At 34.5% G+C, this 16,391-nt stretch overlaps 1 protein-coding gene across 2 annotated transcripts; it reads left to right on the plus strand.

Annotated features, from left to right (window-relative positions):
- The first annotated feature begins 209 nt into the window (after positions 1-209).
- LOC139893917 (bifunctional nuclease 2-like) lies at positions 210-5,298 on the plus strand. 2 transcript variants are annotated; one of them, XM_071877116.1, is made up of 11 exons: positions 210-422; positions 1,660-1,950; positions 2,047-2,217; positions 2,335-2,384; positions 2,497-2,553; positions 2,980-3,045; positions 3,145-3,219; positions 3,561-3,682; positions 3,899-3,990; positions 4,778-4,865; positions 5,115-5,298. In XM_071877116.1, exons 2-11 carry the CDS (start codon positions 1,662-1,664, stop codon positions 5,149-5,151), a joined length of 1,047 nt encoding a protein of 348 aa, XP_071733217.1. In that variant the 5' UTR covers positions 210-422; positions 1,660-1,661; the 3' UTR covers positions 5,152-5,298. The 2 variants fall into 2 exon arrangements, with proteins under 2 accessions (XP_071733217.1, XP_071733218.1); XM_071877117.1 differs by having other exon boundaries at positions 211-422; positions 4,810-4,865; positions 5,115-5,272.
- The last annotated feature ends 11,093 nt before the right edge of the window (positions 5,299-16,391 follow it).

A 16,391-nucleotide genomic window follows, 5' to 3' on the forward strand; every position in this document is an offset into this window, starting at 1 on the left:
ATATATATATATATATATATATATATATATATATATATATATAGTTTGGTGGTGACTATATAAAACTCAAAAGGGTTGGTTGTGGAATATAATATTGTTTAAAGGTGTTAAAATGTAACTATCTCTTGATAGTGACAAATTTGTCTTTTTAAAACAAATAATTCACAAAATAGAAAAAAAAGTCCAACTCCTCCTTTAAATATCTAATCAACGCTTTCTTCTCTTTTATCTCTCTCGATCACCATTAAAACTAAAGCAAGAACAATCTCTCATTTCTTTTCCATATTTTATTTTTTATTTTTTTTATCCTGTTTAAATTGACTTATCCAACCGAATCGTTATTTTATCTAGATTCTAAAGTATAATCTTCAATCGCTGACATATAATTTTTCCTAAATATTTCTCCTAATCATATTGCTGAGGTAAAATTCTTTTTGTATGCCTGATTATTATAATTATTACATGTATTTATGTATTTATTTTTGCTGATGATTATTATTTTAATGTTGTCACGCTGATTAATTGTAAAATTGTAATTCGATGTTCGTTCTATTTGGTTGCTATTGAGATAATTAATTTAATGTTAAATAATTAGACAATAGTTTATTTCTATTATATGCTATTTCCCCTGTTTTATTCGTGTTCATACTTGATTTCGTCAATTAAATATTTATTATTTATTAGCGAAGAGATTAATAATGAACGAATTAGAACCGTGATAGCTAATTTAGATGTTAATGTATCCTAATTATAATCGCTCATTTGCAGTTGGTTCTTACTGGTTTTTGCCTATTTTTTTATTTTTATTTTATTATTACTGTATTTGTTAAATATTTAGGTCTCTTTGTAAATATGTATATTTAATTTATTAACTAGTAGTAACAATCAGTTCAGGTGTGTATATTTGTTTCATGTATCTTTGAGTTTTATGATTTATTTGTGAGTGAAAGTAAAATAGCTTGAATTTAGCTATAAATCCTAGGTTGTAATTCATATAATTTATTTTCATTCTGATAATTATTTCTATATATTTTACCTATTATGTCCCCCAAAGATAAAGGAAAAAAAGATGGACATTGAATTTCGAATGGGCAGTGATATATCCAAATCACTTTTGATAGATCCACACAGAATTACTAACATACCCTTAAATTATGTATTACATAAACTTTTTGATTGAATATAGTGACGGTGTTTTTGGAAGATAGCATATAATATGTGTGGATCTATAAAAAGATATTTGGATATATCACTACCCATTTCGAATAGTTATCCCAACTGCTACTACTCAAATATGTGGCAACTGGATTCCAAACAGGTTTTTTTTAACGACAAATTTTCGCATGGAATACTCATAATGTAATATTGAAATATCTTGTGTTTAGGTGCAATATTGATTGATTATGTGATTATTATTATTTGATTTATAACTTATCCATAATGTACTTTGATGGCATGTGATTGAATCGGTATCTATAAAGTGTGACACACGTAATCGTGTTTTTTTTGGGTCCCACTCGAATTATGACAATAAATGAAAGTGGGATCCGAAAATTGAAGGAGGAAGAAAGCGTAAAACGAGATAGTTATTACATCTAGTCTATTCTAGTTTATGTGTGATGATATGTTGACTTACTATAGTTGACTTTTTTGTACTAGGAATGATGAGTTCTCTACAAGGTCCAGTTGTATGCCCCTCTGTACACAGGAAACAAGTAGGGGTTCACGGAGTTCGCTCGGTTAACGGGTCTTTAACGAAGGCAAAAAGTCTTAGAAGTGGGATGTGGGGATTTAGAGGCGTTTACAACCATCGGGTTAATATCCGTGGTCAACCAAAGTCAAAGACTATTACCTGCACTTTTAGTTCGTCCTCAAATGGTAATGGTAGTATGGCAGAGAGTTTTAATGAGAATGATTCAGATTATGTCGAATCCAGTGTTGTTGAAGCTGGTAAGATAATTTAAGTAAGAATAAACGATCTATGTAGTTTCCATTCAATGCGCGCGTTATTGTTTTATTTATATGTAACGTTTATTTTTGTTACAGTTGAGGTGAAAAGTGGGCCAGAGGGGTTTATGATTAAGATGAGGGATGGTAGGCATTTAAGATGTGCACATAACAATCCTCAAAGTAGCCATTTGCCGGATTATGCACCGCATCCTGCAATTGTATTGAAGATGGAAGACGGGACTGGTCTTTTACTTCCGATAATTGTTTGTATGTACTTATTAATCACCATTTCTATATTTCATTTTTTGTTTTTGTTTTTATTATTCTTGAATTACATTTTAGATACATGTGGTCTTGCTTAGATCAATTTGTATTTCTTTGCAGTGGAGATGCCTAGTGTATTACTTATGGCAGCAATTCGCAATGTTCAAATTGTATGCTAGTTCTTTACCTTTTGCTATTTCAGAATGATAATTGGTTTCACCTTTTTCTTGCTTTTTTATGTATGTTTTCGTCAGTGATAGAATATTTTGTGTTGGGTTTCAGGCTAGGCCAACTATGTATCAAGTGGTGCAGGAAATGGTCGATAAAATGGGTTATAAAGTAAGTGGCTGATTGTTCTTTTAATCGCTTCAGTTTTAAATAGTGAAGGCAGATTTTAAATGTGGAAAATCTAGTTACTGCTTGTAGTAATTAAGATAGCCTTTTGAATGTATTTAATTGACCCTTCGGTTAAAATATTCTTATTAAGGTAAAGCAAGATAGGCTTTAAAATAACGTAAACAAAGGGAAAGAAAGTAACACACTTATTCTCGGCGTCAAAGCGTCAACCCTGAGTGTCGAAATTAATTGGCAAAGCAGACTGTTAAAATGTCAATTTTTTTTATTGATTAAACTGAAATTTACAATTGTTTTACGTTATCCGTAAAATTATAAGACAAGTCGTACCACTGGTTAATTATACCATACACTTTGTAAGTACATAGTATAAGTAGCTGCGGTCATTCATATGTTTTACAATGTGTTTAGGTGAAGCTTGTTCGAGTAACTAAAAGGATACACGAGGCATATTTTGCTCGGTTATATCTCACAAAGGTATAGACTTGAAAAGACTAGCTACCTTTTGATGTTTGAGATATTTGATTCATAGACGTTTACAGAGCTTTGTTGTGGTGGTGATGATTATAATATCAGGTAGATGATGAAACCGAGTGTGTAAGCTTTGACCTTCGTCCCTCGGATGCCATCAATATTGCTGTGAGGTGCAAGGTACACCATCTCAAAAGTAGAAACTAGAGGTGTTAGGTTTTACCCATTTACTTATGAATGGGCCAATTTGGGTTGTGTTTTATCTCACAACTGTAAAAGAATACCTAAAAAGCGAATGGATCAAATGGGTTGAAAATCATCCAAAATTCCGAATCCCTTGTATTCGAAGATTCAGATTATTATTGTAATAATACTATTTTGGTAATCTTAGTTGACACTAATGGACAAAAGAGGTGTTGGTGGGTCAACCTTGCCCATACTCTTTTGAGCAGCACTAAAATATGACCTGTTTTGACCTTGAACCTATATGACCCGTTACCTAACCTAGTGTACTTTCTCAGGTGCCGATACAGGTGAACAAGTTCTTGGCATATAGTGATGGAATGAAGGTTGTTGAATCTGCGAAACCTTCTTTTCAAGCTACTTCATCTTCTGACGGTTTGATATTTAAAGAGATGGACAGGTAACCCACAAATCCTTCCATTTTGATGTAATTAAGTATCAAATTGGTTAAAAAAATAACAATTTTTCTATTAAATTATTTGAAGTTACTAATATAATTGGAGCACAATATGGTATATTCTTTATCATATAAGTTTCTGACGTTACTGCTATATAGTATATACTATAAGGTTTGTTTTTGATCGATAGATTTGAACTAAGATTGTAATGGTTACAGACCAAGTGGGCAGCCTTGTGTAGAAACAAAGGAGTTCAATCTTATTCGGAACATGCTTATTGCTGCTGTTGAGGAACGCTACAGAGATGCTGGTGAGTTACTACTTTGACCACTACTTATTGATGGGCCAGTTCGGGTTACGTTTATCCTCTAATTGGTAACATGGAAACATGAAATATAAAGCAAATGGTTCAAACGGGTTAAAAGTTACCCAAAGTCATGTTTAACGACCAGAATCTCCTATACTTTCTCATCTAGGAAAGTAGATCTGTGGAATGATTTAGTTTTATAATCTGATACCAACTAGGTTAACATTGAGACTAAGAAGATAGATTCAAATTGATTAAGACCAAAAGTAACACTCTAATTGAAGATCAACTCTCATTTAAACTAGTTATTAAGCTAGAGTTTTAATAATGGACTATGCGAATTGAAAGGTGAGTAACACTCTAATTGAAGATTCAATTGAATAAACTGTGATTACATTGATCATTACGTTCGTATCAGAATTACAGAGGTATATATCACCACTAGTTAGATCCAGATATTAATAATAATATATCTAGTACAAGTCCTATTTAGACAGGTAACATAATCATATTGAGACACTAATTATATTTGAAGTCGTACCTTTTGAAAAAAAAAAAAAAAAAAAGTGTCACGGGTGAAACCACCCCAAATAACTAACCCTTACAACCAGACGAAAAGTTCTCTATTTTTATCTTGTCATGACGTGTTACCCAAGCTGCCCATTTTACCACCTTTGCATAGTAAAAACATAATCCCAAATGAAGCTGAAAGGATAGTACTTCATAAATTTGTGTTTCTCTAGCCAGTTCACAATTTTTTTTTTTTTTTTTTTTTTTTCTGTATCATTAGTTGATGCTGTTATATTTTGTGATGTTTTAAAGCTCAATGGAGGGACAAACTCACTCAACTTCGATCCAAGAAGAACTGGGCATAACAGGTAACACACCACCTTTTTTCTTTTTCTTTTTTACAAATATTAAAACGGGACAGTTAATTTTGGAATGGATGGAGTATAATTTTTTTGACGAAAAACTTTTCAAGTTAACCTGTCACCGGTACAAAAGGAATAAAGGTAAATCATTTTGATTTGACCCGTTACACAGTCTCATCCAACCGAAAATGCGTTTGTGTTTATTTGGTGCTTAATTTTCCAAAGCATTTGATGATGTTAATTTATTTGTTGCAGGATGATGGGTCTGTACATAATTGGCCTCTCAAAGTAATTATTACACGGTTTCCTTTAGTTGAAAATATGTACTAATATGTAATGTGTATGTAGTAAGGATTGTAAATATGTGTTGTAAACTGTAGCACAAAATAACTGTTTGGGACTTCCCTTTTTCATGCTTGTTGATGCAAACCTCTGCATATTTGCATGGTTTCTACAAAAGTAGCTTAAGGGTGTGTTTGGCGCGTGGCTTATTGGAGCTTATGGAAGCTTATTGGAGCTTGAGCTTATGATTTTAATAAGCTCCAAGTCATATAAGCTTTGTTTGGCAGACAAAAAAAGTAAAGCTTATGAAAATCATAAGCTCTAAAAAAATAAGCTACTTGTAGTAGCTTATGAAAAAAAGTAGAGCTTATGAACTGAAAAATAAATTCCAGCTAGTTTACCAAATATTTATAAAAAATAATAAGCTCCAGCTACCACCTTCAAAAATAAGCTCCAGCTCCTGCTCATAAGCTCCCGCTATAAGCTCCAGCTCCAGCTACTTTCGTCCAAATACACCCTAAACCATAAATAAAGTAAAACATCAATAACTTATAGCAAAAATTTAAACTAAGATGGGCAAAATGTTGATGCCCCATAAAAACTATTACTAGTACTAATGATATTTTATGGCTCTTTTTTGATGTGTCAATAATTCTACATGGCTCAACCCCCATTTGTATATTCTGGTGTGGGTGTTAATCATGCAGACGAGTCGTGGTGGCTTTGTGACGATGTCCAAACGAAAGTCGCGCTAAAGCAGACGAGGTTTAGGGAGCTCATTACTTTTGGAGAAGGGACACCTGAAGAGAGAACTAGGGTAGAAGAAATATATAAAGAAGCTAAAAGAGAAGCAAAGAAGGCCGTAGCAATTGCAAAAGACAAAGCATATGAAGATTTATATAGGAAACTAGACTCTAAAGAGGGAGCTAATGACATATATAGGATAGCCAAAGCTAGGGAGCGAAGAAGCAGGGACTTAGGTAACATCAAATTTATCAAGGATGCAGCTGGTCAAAGTATAGTGAGAGAAGACCTTATTAGGAAAAGATGGGAAGAATATTTTGCATCCCTTTTCGGTATGGGAAGACCAGAGCGGAACGGTGAACCCCACGAGGTTCGGGAGTTTCAAAACAACTGTTTCTGCACGAGGATTAACCAGGAGGAAGTTAGATTGGCCCTACGAAAGATGGGGAGAAACAAAGCAGTAGGACCAGACCAAATTCCGATTGAGGCGTGGAAGTGCCTAGGAGGCGATGGGGTTAGATGGTTGACCAACCTTTTCAACACGACGTTTAGAAGCGCAAATATGCCTATGGAATGGAGACTCGGTGAGGTTATTCCCATTTACAAGAACAAGGGAGATGCGCAAATATGTAGTAACTATAGAGGCATAAAGTTACTTAGTCATACTATGAAGCTTTGGGAGAGAGTGATTGAGACGAGGCTTCGACGCGAGACAAAGGTTTCAGAGAACCAATTCGGTTTCATGCCAGGACGCTCGTCGATGGAAGCGATTCACATAGTTAGAAGCCTTATGGAGAAGTATAGGGAAAACAAAAGAAACTACACATGGCGTTCTTAGACTTGGAAAAAGCTTATGACTGTGTCCCGCGTGAACTGATTTGGAAGACTCTTAATGCTAGGGGTGTCCCAAGTAGATATATAAGATCTATTAGAGATATGTACGAGGGGGCGAAGACTCGTGTACGTACGACGGTAGGAAACACAGGGTTTTTTCCTGTAGAGGTAGGTTTACATCAGGGATCTGCTCTTAGCCCTTATCTTTTTGCTTTGATCCTAGACGAGTTGACTCATAGGATACAAGACAACATCCCATGGTGCCTAATTTTCGCCGATGATATTGTATTAGTTTCGGATTCCCAGGATGAGCTTAACAGAAGGCTTGAGCAATGGAGGACCGCCTTAGAATCAAATGGCCTACGGATTAACAGACTTAAATCGGAGTACCTTAGATGCGATTTCAAGACGAGCGAAGAGGAACACGACGATATAGTGGATATACGAATTGGGGATCAGATTTTACCCCCGCAAGAATCCTTTAAATATTTAGGCTCGATGCTTCACAATTCGGGAAGGATAGATGAGGACGTGACGCATCGTATAAGAGTCGGATGGTTGAAGTGGAGGGCTGCGAAAGGGGTTTTGTGCGATAAGAAGGTCCCCCTTAAACTGAAAGGGAAATTTTTCAAGGTGGCAATCAGACCTGCCATGTTATACGGATCGGAGTGTTAGCCAATGACGAAGGCCCAAGAGAGGTGGATGGATGTGGCAGAAATGAGAATGCTTAGGTGGACGTGTGGTAAGACCATGCTAGATATGATACCAAATGGAGTTTTTAGGGAGAAACTGGAAGTTGGGAACATCATCAACAAACTTAGGGAAGGACGACTTAGATGGTTTGGGCATGTTAGGAGGCGCCCACTTTTAGCCCCGGTTAGGAGAGTAGAGACCCTAGCCGTTGCCGGCGTTAGGAGAAGGGGTAGACCTAGACGTAGGATGGAGGATAGATTGAAGCTTGACATGACAGAGCTTCTATTGACGGAAGACATGACTAAAGTGTATGTATGTTTGTCTGCCTTGTATCTGTACCTAGGTATATATATCTACGGATGTATATATATGTATAATATGTTTAAGCATGAGTATTTATCCATGTTTATGTGTGGTATGTGTGTGTGTGTGTGTGTGTGTGTCCATTTGAAATTAAATGGTTATGTGCACTATATTATCCATGTTATATGCCATATTATCCATGCTTTATGTCATTCTGTTGTGCTTTACAGCTATATGTGTTTTCTTTTATGGTTACTGTGTTTGGTTGAATCTTTCTAGGCGCACATAACTCTTTCAAGTAAGTATCTTTTGCCCTCCCTATTTCGTTTTTATGAGCATTTCTGGCCGGAGGTCCGTTAGGAAGCAATCTCTTTTGCTCTAGAGTAGAGGGAGGGACGACCTTATCTAGTCGAGGGTTCTATACCCGCGGATGGAGTAGTGACTTCCTTCTAATCTAGGGTACGAGGAATGATTGTCTACACCTACCTCTCTCATACCCCACTTTCGTGAGATTGAGTGTTGTTGTTGTTGTTGTTGTTGTGGTGTTAATCATGCCCGTTTCTAAATACTAAGTATTAATTTAGACGTCTCCATCTGATACATAAATGAGCCTTATAATTTAAAGACAAAATTGCCAAAATCATCCTTGTGTTTGTGTGATTTTGCTCAAATCACCCCTGTATTTAGAAAACTGCATATTACATCCTTAAATGCCTAAATGTGTCCCAAATTACTCCCTCAACTTCTGTTAAAGTGGCCATTAATAGGATGTTGTTATTGTCTGTTGCCAACAAAAGGGTCGGCAAGTTTCACGCATTATGATTAATGAATCAAAATATACAGATCTTGTATCACCATCACCACTATGATAATTTAGAACATTTACAACCCCTCCATTCAAATTCTAATTCAGATTAAGATAATATTTAAAACGCCAACTAAAAATCTAATATCGTATGAATTAACTTAACATCTGATTCCTGAGTTAAACGAAGGACAATCAAGAAAATCCAAATTTTGGTCCTTCGATTTTTCTTTCAAAGACTAAGATTTTGATCTCAACTGTTTGGTAGCTTGTTCCTCCAATGCATCAAAATTAATCCCTTGATAGAACTCGTCCTCATCAAATTTGTTGACTTGCCATGACTGTTTACGACCACCATAAAATAGCCACAGTAGTACTAAAAACACTAAATAAGAAACATACAAATTCAAATCCAACCTATAAGTGCATCTAATTTTCCAAGCTATAACTATCATGACACTTGTTATTATTACAATGTCAACAAAACATATTCAAAACTATCATGAACCTAATTTTTAAACAAAAACAATCGGGCAATTAACTGAAATACAATTTCAAATAGAACAAATTTTTGAATACAAGGATGTTTTGGCAGGGAGTAATATGGGATACATTTAGGGAGTCTATTAATGTTATCTAATTCACGTTGTTCAATATAGAAGTTAATGCAGGGAGTAATTTGGGATACATTTAGGCATTTAAGGATGTATTACGCAGTTTTCTGAATAAAGGGATGATTTGAGCAAAAACACACAAATACAGAAACGATTTTGACAATTTTGTCTAATTTAAAAGTCTAATTACAATTCAAATTATCGGTCTCAATAAAAATGGATTATCATATGGTAGTGTTTTTAAAATAGTAGGTCCTTTGACATTTTTGAACCCGTCCAATTCCACATTTTACAGATGTCCGTAAGTTTCGATAACATTCCTTGTCTGGCGTGAGTAATTTTCAATCTTTAATACTACAATTTGAGCTTGATTTATAGTGAAATGAAAAGGAAAAAATAAAAAAAACAAGACAAATAATATACGATTTGTACAACACTTTCTAATAATGTATAGAAAACGTGTATCTTTCAACTGTTATGTAAATAATCAACACTAAATACTTTTTAGAGTACGTTAATCCACTTTAACGACAGTTGTAAGATTATTGCTAAAAATATCAAAAGGTATTCTCATACGAGTAACTTCGTTTGTGGACTATGGAAGTAAAATAAATAGAATTTTACTCTGTATTAGTTTTTTTTTTTTTTTTTTTTTTTTTTTTTAAATCTTATGCTAGAGTTCTCTCCATGTAAATGGAGTAATGAATAAGATATCTTTCGGGGACATTTATATGTAATGTTGTAAAAGATGCGAGACGGGGTCCGGACCTTGGAATGCCGCAATGGTTAAACGGGGTGAGACGGATGTAATGTTTACCAGCGTTACTTTTTAAGTTTTTTTATATATTTCAAACATAAATATTAAATATGTAAAATTAAAGGCACATGTATCCATGTTTAATTTTAAAAATTTGTTTATAATTTGAAGTAATGTTTATATTTAATTTTAATTTATTGTTTAAAATATACATTAAACGTCAAAGTTAATCAAAATTCGTTTCGACCCTTCTCGATCGTTTTAACGTTTTTGACTTCAGTAAGTTAATTATTGACCATTTATTTACCCATTTTTATGATCCGTTGCACACAAGTAAATCCGTTGAGGGCCTTCTAGATCGTTTTTTACAAGACCGGTTATATGAGATGAGAAATATCCAGAAATTAAACAGTTGGTACAAAGGCTTTCAGTTCAGACTTTCTTCCATATAATTTTCGAGTCCTTCTTGACAATTTTAGGGCATGTCCGACGCAGATGAACGATTAATTCCTCATAATTGTTGTGAGTTTTAGTTACTTTTACTACTACTTAAAGGTGTACTAAATACACCTTCAACATTCACACAGACTCAAGATAATATCTCAAGTCAACCTGGAGCTCAAGGTCATCTAAATCACACCATTCATGCTGTATACAAGTCCACGTCATACACAACATCTGCTGCTTACATCAAGCATCACAATTACTTAGCTTATTGCAACTACATGTAAATTATAATTTAATCACGTGTGTATTAGACAGTTACAAAGTTTGTTAGAGTTAGTTGTTGATGGTAGTTATTAGCTTGCTCAGTGTATATATACAAGATGTAAAATGATCTTTGATTTCTTAAGTAATGAGAATACGATCTCTCTGTTAATCTTCATCTCCTTCAATAATCTTCATCTTCTTCATTTCACAATATGGTATCAGATTATCACAATCGATCCTAAAATCATCAAACAAAATCAAAAATATGCGTGTTATGGACGGACGTGGTTTAGGTTTAATCAACTGTCTGCAACATAATTTAGTTATTTAGGGTTCAATTTTGGATTCTTTTTTGGTCAATCAGTTATAGTAGCATGAAACAGGCGTAAAGCGTCTGACGATTGATGTCTGGTAATATTTTTTGAGCGAAACAACTGCATTCATCATGGTTAACTGATAATTTTTGTTGTTATAATTATAATTATACTTATTTGGTTGGAGATAGAGATGGAGATCAATCTGCGTTTCTAAAAATTGCTTCAAATTTCAAGTAATGAATATGTTTAGATGTGGATAATTTCCCACAATTTTGCATCTCCAATTTTAATAAAACTTGAGAATATTTCAATCAATAAAAGAAGTGCTGAAAATATGAAAAATGCGTTCAGATGCTATAAATATAAATAATAAACTAGTGAAATGACCCGTGGAATCACGGGTTTGTTTAAATTAAACAGTTTAATGATATATTTTAAGTGTTAAGTGAATTTAAACGTTAAAGTCATTTAGTTTAATGACCCGACGGATTCCGACTAAGAAACTTCTCGTTGTTGCTAAAGTCATTTAATTTAATGACCCGGCAGATTCCAACTAAGAAACTTCTCGTTGTTGCTAAAGTTTAATTTAATGACCCGACGGATTCCGACTAAGAAACTTCTCGTTGTTTTTACAAACATGTTGATGTACTTAACTTGATCGGAATAAATGAACTACATTTATTCTTTCACCATCATCTTTCAATTTTCATCACAATTACTATTTTCCTTGTCATAAAAGTCTACATTAGAACATTTTATTGAGACGTATATTTCGCATACATATATAACGTAATTAATCTCGTAAAGAAAAATCATATTTGAATTTGAATAATAATATAATAATAATTAATAATTAATGAGTGAATTTTTTTTCCGAAAAACATGAAATAAATAAATAAGTAGATTTAATTTAATTAGCTATTAATTAGATTAATGACATCACCTTAAGGGCTTAGATTTTTTTATTTTTCTTTTTGATTTTTTCTTAACAAACGAATTAGCCTAATAATAACATCATCATTATAGGATTTTAATAGAAACTATAGATAATTACAGTATAAAAGAGTGATTCTTGTGTGTGGTGATGAAATCAGCTTCTCTTAAACCTGCAGTCTGGGAGGGTACATCAAGTTATTATAAATGCAAATGAACAACAAAACTTCGATTTTGAGATACGGCAAGTAGACTTCGGCGCCCGTTTAAAAAAAAGAGTAGGAAGAAAAACAATACTATTCCAATCTAATGAAGATGTACATGATCCTGAAGAGGTGTTTGCAGTAGACAATTTTCGACAAGTGCTGGTAGTTGATGGTTTGCTTCTAGAAAAGTTTGATGATTATTATACAATGTTAAGGTAAGGTTGCTGTTAGAACAAGAACAGCAAACAGGCAACAATAGTCAAAATTACCATTTTAGGTAATTTTGACTTTGGGATCAGAAGATGGGCACTTCATCATTTCCCAATTTGGAGGGTCACATGACATCTTTGGACATATTACTCAACGGCTCAAAAGCAGAAGAAAAACAACAACTTTCCTTAAATAATAAAGGGGTTCCAAAAGTGTTTATGGAGCCAAACCTTTTTAGGAAATAGCTGTTATGAGTGTGTGTATATATTTACACATTAAACATGTAAAAATGTAACATAATCGAATTCAATCTGTATCAATACTGCTATCAATACAAAGATCAATATTTTACATTTTTAACATATCAAATTTATAGTTTAAACATGGTATCAGAGCTAGATTGCTGATCCTAGATCATAGCAACAAGTTATGGCTCAATCATAAACCAAAAATAAAGCTACCATGTCTCAAATTGACTGTAGCTCAGTAAATCAAGCTGCCATGTTGATTTTAGACGGCAGCTCAACATACAATGGAAGAAGTTACCTGAAAATTCTCTGTCAGCCATCAACAATTGCAGAAACTGAAACCATCACACAAACCACCACCAACCAACTCAGCAACTAAGTTGTGTTTACTGTAAAATACCAGGACACACAGTGATCGAGTGTTTTAAGCTAACTGGTTACCCCAAATGGTGGAACAAACAAAAACTTGGTAGGGTGGAGACGGTGGTAGCAGAGAAGACCGGCGACCACCATGGGGTTACCGACAACGGCCTCTCAAAACCATCTCCAAACTTTAAAAGAGGTACTTCAAGCTTTAAACCCCCTTACCAGGTTCACAGATCGAACAAATGGGTGAGGATTCAATCCTCAAACCCTACATTCCCAAATTACTTTAACAAATTAGTGAAAAAGGGAATGCCTGATAGTGATAAAAAATCAAAAAATCGATTGCACTGTCTTGGGGAAACGATCGAAGAAGAAGGGTTAAATCCTCCTTTTAGATCAAAATCACCAGAGATCGAAAAAAGGGAAAGAAATAACTCGGATCTCTTTATCAGAGATCATAAATTTGAGTTGATAAACTCAAACCCTAATCGTTTCCATCACCAGTCCATAGATGGAGAGTTGAAAAACTCTGATATAGGTCATAAATTTGACCTACTTGTAGAAGAATCTAGGAAAAGGAAAAATGTGACTGATGAAAAGGATATGAACCCTAATTTGGGTGACGGGTTTGGGATTAAAGGGAAACGGGTAATGGGGCAAAGGAAAAATGGCCCTCATGTTAAAAGGATGTTGGGCCAAACTATTAAAAGAAATGAACAGGCCCAAACTCTAAAAGACTTTGTTAAGGAAACTCAATCCTTAAACTCAAATTATGTTGTTAAGGCCCACATTGCTGAACAAGCCTAAAGGACTGATTGTTTTATTAAAATGGCCCAAGATTCAAATATTTTGGAAAATCAATATTTAAATAATAACTTATTTACCGAAAAGGCTAATATTATTTCGAATAACGAAAAAAGTAACGAGTGGATCTTTGATTGTGGTGCTACTCACACCATGAGTTTTGAAAAATTTGATTTTTGTTCCGAGTCAAATCCTCGGGTAAATAGGATTCAAACTGCCAATGGAGGGATTGTACAAGTTAAAGGGGGTGGAAAAATTGAAATCACTCCAACTATGAAGTTATCTAATTGTTTATATATCCCGGCCTTGTCTCATAAACTTTTATCCATTAGCCACGTTACAAAAGAACTAAATTGTTCTGTCCTACTACACCCCACTTTCTGTATCTTTCAAGACATTAGGACTGGGGAAATTATCGGGCGTGGTACCGAACGAGGTGGATTGTACTATGTGGACGAAGTAACCCAGCAAGGTACCATGATGCTTGCTCATGGAACACCTACGAGGGAAGCTTGGTTATGGCATAGGAGGTTGGGTCACCCCTCAGCCGGTTATTTACACACTTTATTTCCTAGTCTTTTTCCGTCTAATATAAGCTTAAATTGTGAAACTTGTATTTTGGCTAAAAGCCACCAGAGTACGTTTAAACCTAGTAATACTAGAAAAGAAGTTCCTTTTGGTTTAATCCATTCTGATGTGTGGGGTCCTGCACCGGTTGATGGGGGGAGAAATTTCTGATACTTTGTCTTATTTATTGATGACCATTCACGCATGACCTGAATTTATTTTTTAACTCACAAGTCAGAAGTGTTTGAAATTTTTTCCTATTTCTATAAAATGATAAAAACTCAATTTAACAAAAATATACAAGTTTTAAGATCTGATAATGGGGGCGAGTTTGTCAATACTTCAATGAAACAATTTTGTGAAGATAAAGGGATTATTCACCAAACATCTTGTGCTAATACTCCCGAACAAAACGGAGTAGCCGAGCGGAAAAATCGACTACTCTTAGAAATGACAAGAGCTTTATTAATTGAATCAAAAGTTCCGAAAAGTTTTTGGCCCGAAGCTCTTGCTTCCGCTACCTGCATTATTAATCGACTACCCACTAAAGTTTTGGGCACAAAAACCCCGAAAGATACTCTTTCTCAATTTCATACCCTTCCGACTTCACTTAGCATTGAACCTCGAATTTGTGGGTGGTCCGTTTTTGTCCACATTCCAAAAAATGAACGGACCAAACTTGATCCATGTGCCGAAAAATGTGTCATGGTGGGATATGGAATTAACCAAAAAGGGTATAGATGTTATAGTCCCAAAAGACGTCATGTCTTTACTACAATGAACTGTGATTTTGTCGAAACTGAATATTTTTATGATACCCAACTCATGAGTGAGGGGGAGAAAGAGGATATTGACACTCTCAGTTGGATAACCTGGATAACTAAATCAAGTAACTTTCAAACACCAACACCAAATCTTGTTCCCGAACCACCAAATCCTGATCCCGATTCACCAAATCCTGATCCCGAATCACCAAATCCTGATCTCGATTCACCAAATCCTGATCTCGAATCACCTAATATTGAACCAAATGAAATCTCCTGAAGTAATGAACAAGGAGAACAAAACAGTTCAACTTTCGCTGAAACCACACAAAGATATGTTCTGCCACAAAGAGCCAACAGAGGAGTACCACCAAAGAGATACTCCCCAGAAAAAGAAGCTCAAAGATCAAGATACCCAATTGTCAATATGGCATAAGGGAATCTATCGAGTGAAGCACATAAATTCAATTCTGCTTTATATTCTGAAAAAATTCCTGCTACTGTTGATCAAGCAATGAAATCTGACAAATGGAGAAAGGCTATGGAAGAAGAAATTGAAGCACTGAAGAAAAGTGATACATGGGAAAAATGTGTCATTCCTCAAGGAAAAAAACCAGTAGGGAATCGATGGGTGTTTACAATAAAATACAAACGAGATGGTACCATTGAGAGATACAAAGCTCGGCTAGTTGCCAAGGGATATACTCAAACATATGGAATAGGTTATTTCGAGACTTTCTCTCCAGTTGCGAAGATTGATACCATCAGGGTCATTTCTCAGTTGCTGCAAATGAAGATTGGCCACTTCACAAATTTGATGTGAAGAATGCCTTTCTACATGGTGAACTAAAAGAAGAAGTCTATATGGAAACTCCTCCAGGATTCTCCGGAAACTTCAAAAATGGGGAAGCTTGTCTACTTAAGAAATCTTTATATGGGTTAAAACAATCCCCAATGGCTTGGTTTGGGAGAATTACTTTATTTATGAAAAAACATGATTCAAACAAAGTAACTCGGATCATACTCTCTTTTTAAAACGAAGAGAAAATTAATTACATGCTTAATAATTTATGTTGATGATATGATAATAACAGGAAATGATAAAGAGGAAATTTCTAACTTAAAAATAAACTTATTTAGAGAATTTGAAATGAAAGATTTGGGCAGACTTAAATACTTTTTGGGGATTGAGGTTTTACGATCCCAACCGGGAATATTTATGTATCAAAAGAAGTATGTCCTTGATTTTCTTGTAGAAACATGTATGATTGATTGCAAACTAGCTGACACTCCAATGATTCCAAACCAGAAGCTTTATATGGAAGATGAAGCCGATCTTGCTGATAAAGGGCAATACCAAAGGATGGTGGGAAA

The sequence above is a fragment of the Rutidosis leptorrhynchoides genome, chromosome 2, assembly GCF_046630445.1.
Source record: "Rutidosis leptorrhynchoides isolate AG116_Rl617_1_P2 chromosome 2, CSIRO_AGI_Rlap_v1, whole genome shotgun sequence".
Classification (NCBI taxonomy): domain Eukaryota; kingdom Viridiplantae; phylum Streptophyta; class Magnoliopsida; order Asterales; family Asteraceae; genus Rutidosis; species Rutidosis leptorrhynchoides.

Excerpts from the sequence above, each read along its gene's own strand:
- LOC139893917 (XM_071877116.1), top strand. The coding sequence starts at position 1,662 with ATGATGAGTTCTCTACAAGGTCCAGTTGTATGCCCCTCTGTACACAGG. Across the intron at positions 2,218-2,334 it reads TTTACTTCCGATAATTGTTT|TGGAGATGCCTAGTGTATTA; the intron begins GTATGTACTTAT and ends ATTTCTTTGCAG. Across the intron at positions 3,683-3,898 it reads ATATTTAAAGAGATGGACAG|ACCAAGTGGGCAGCCTTGTG; the intron begins GTAACCCACAAA and ends TAATGGTTACAG.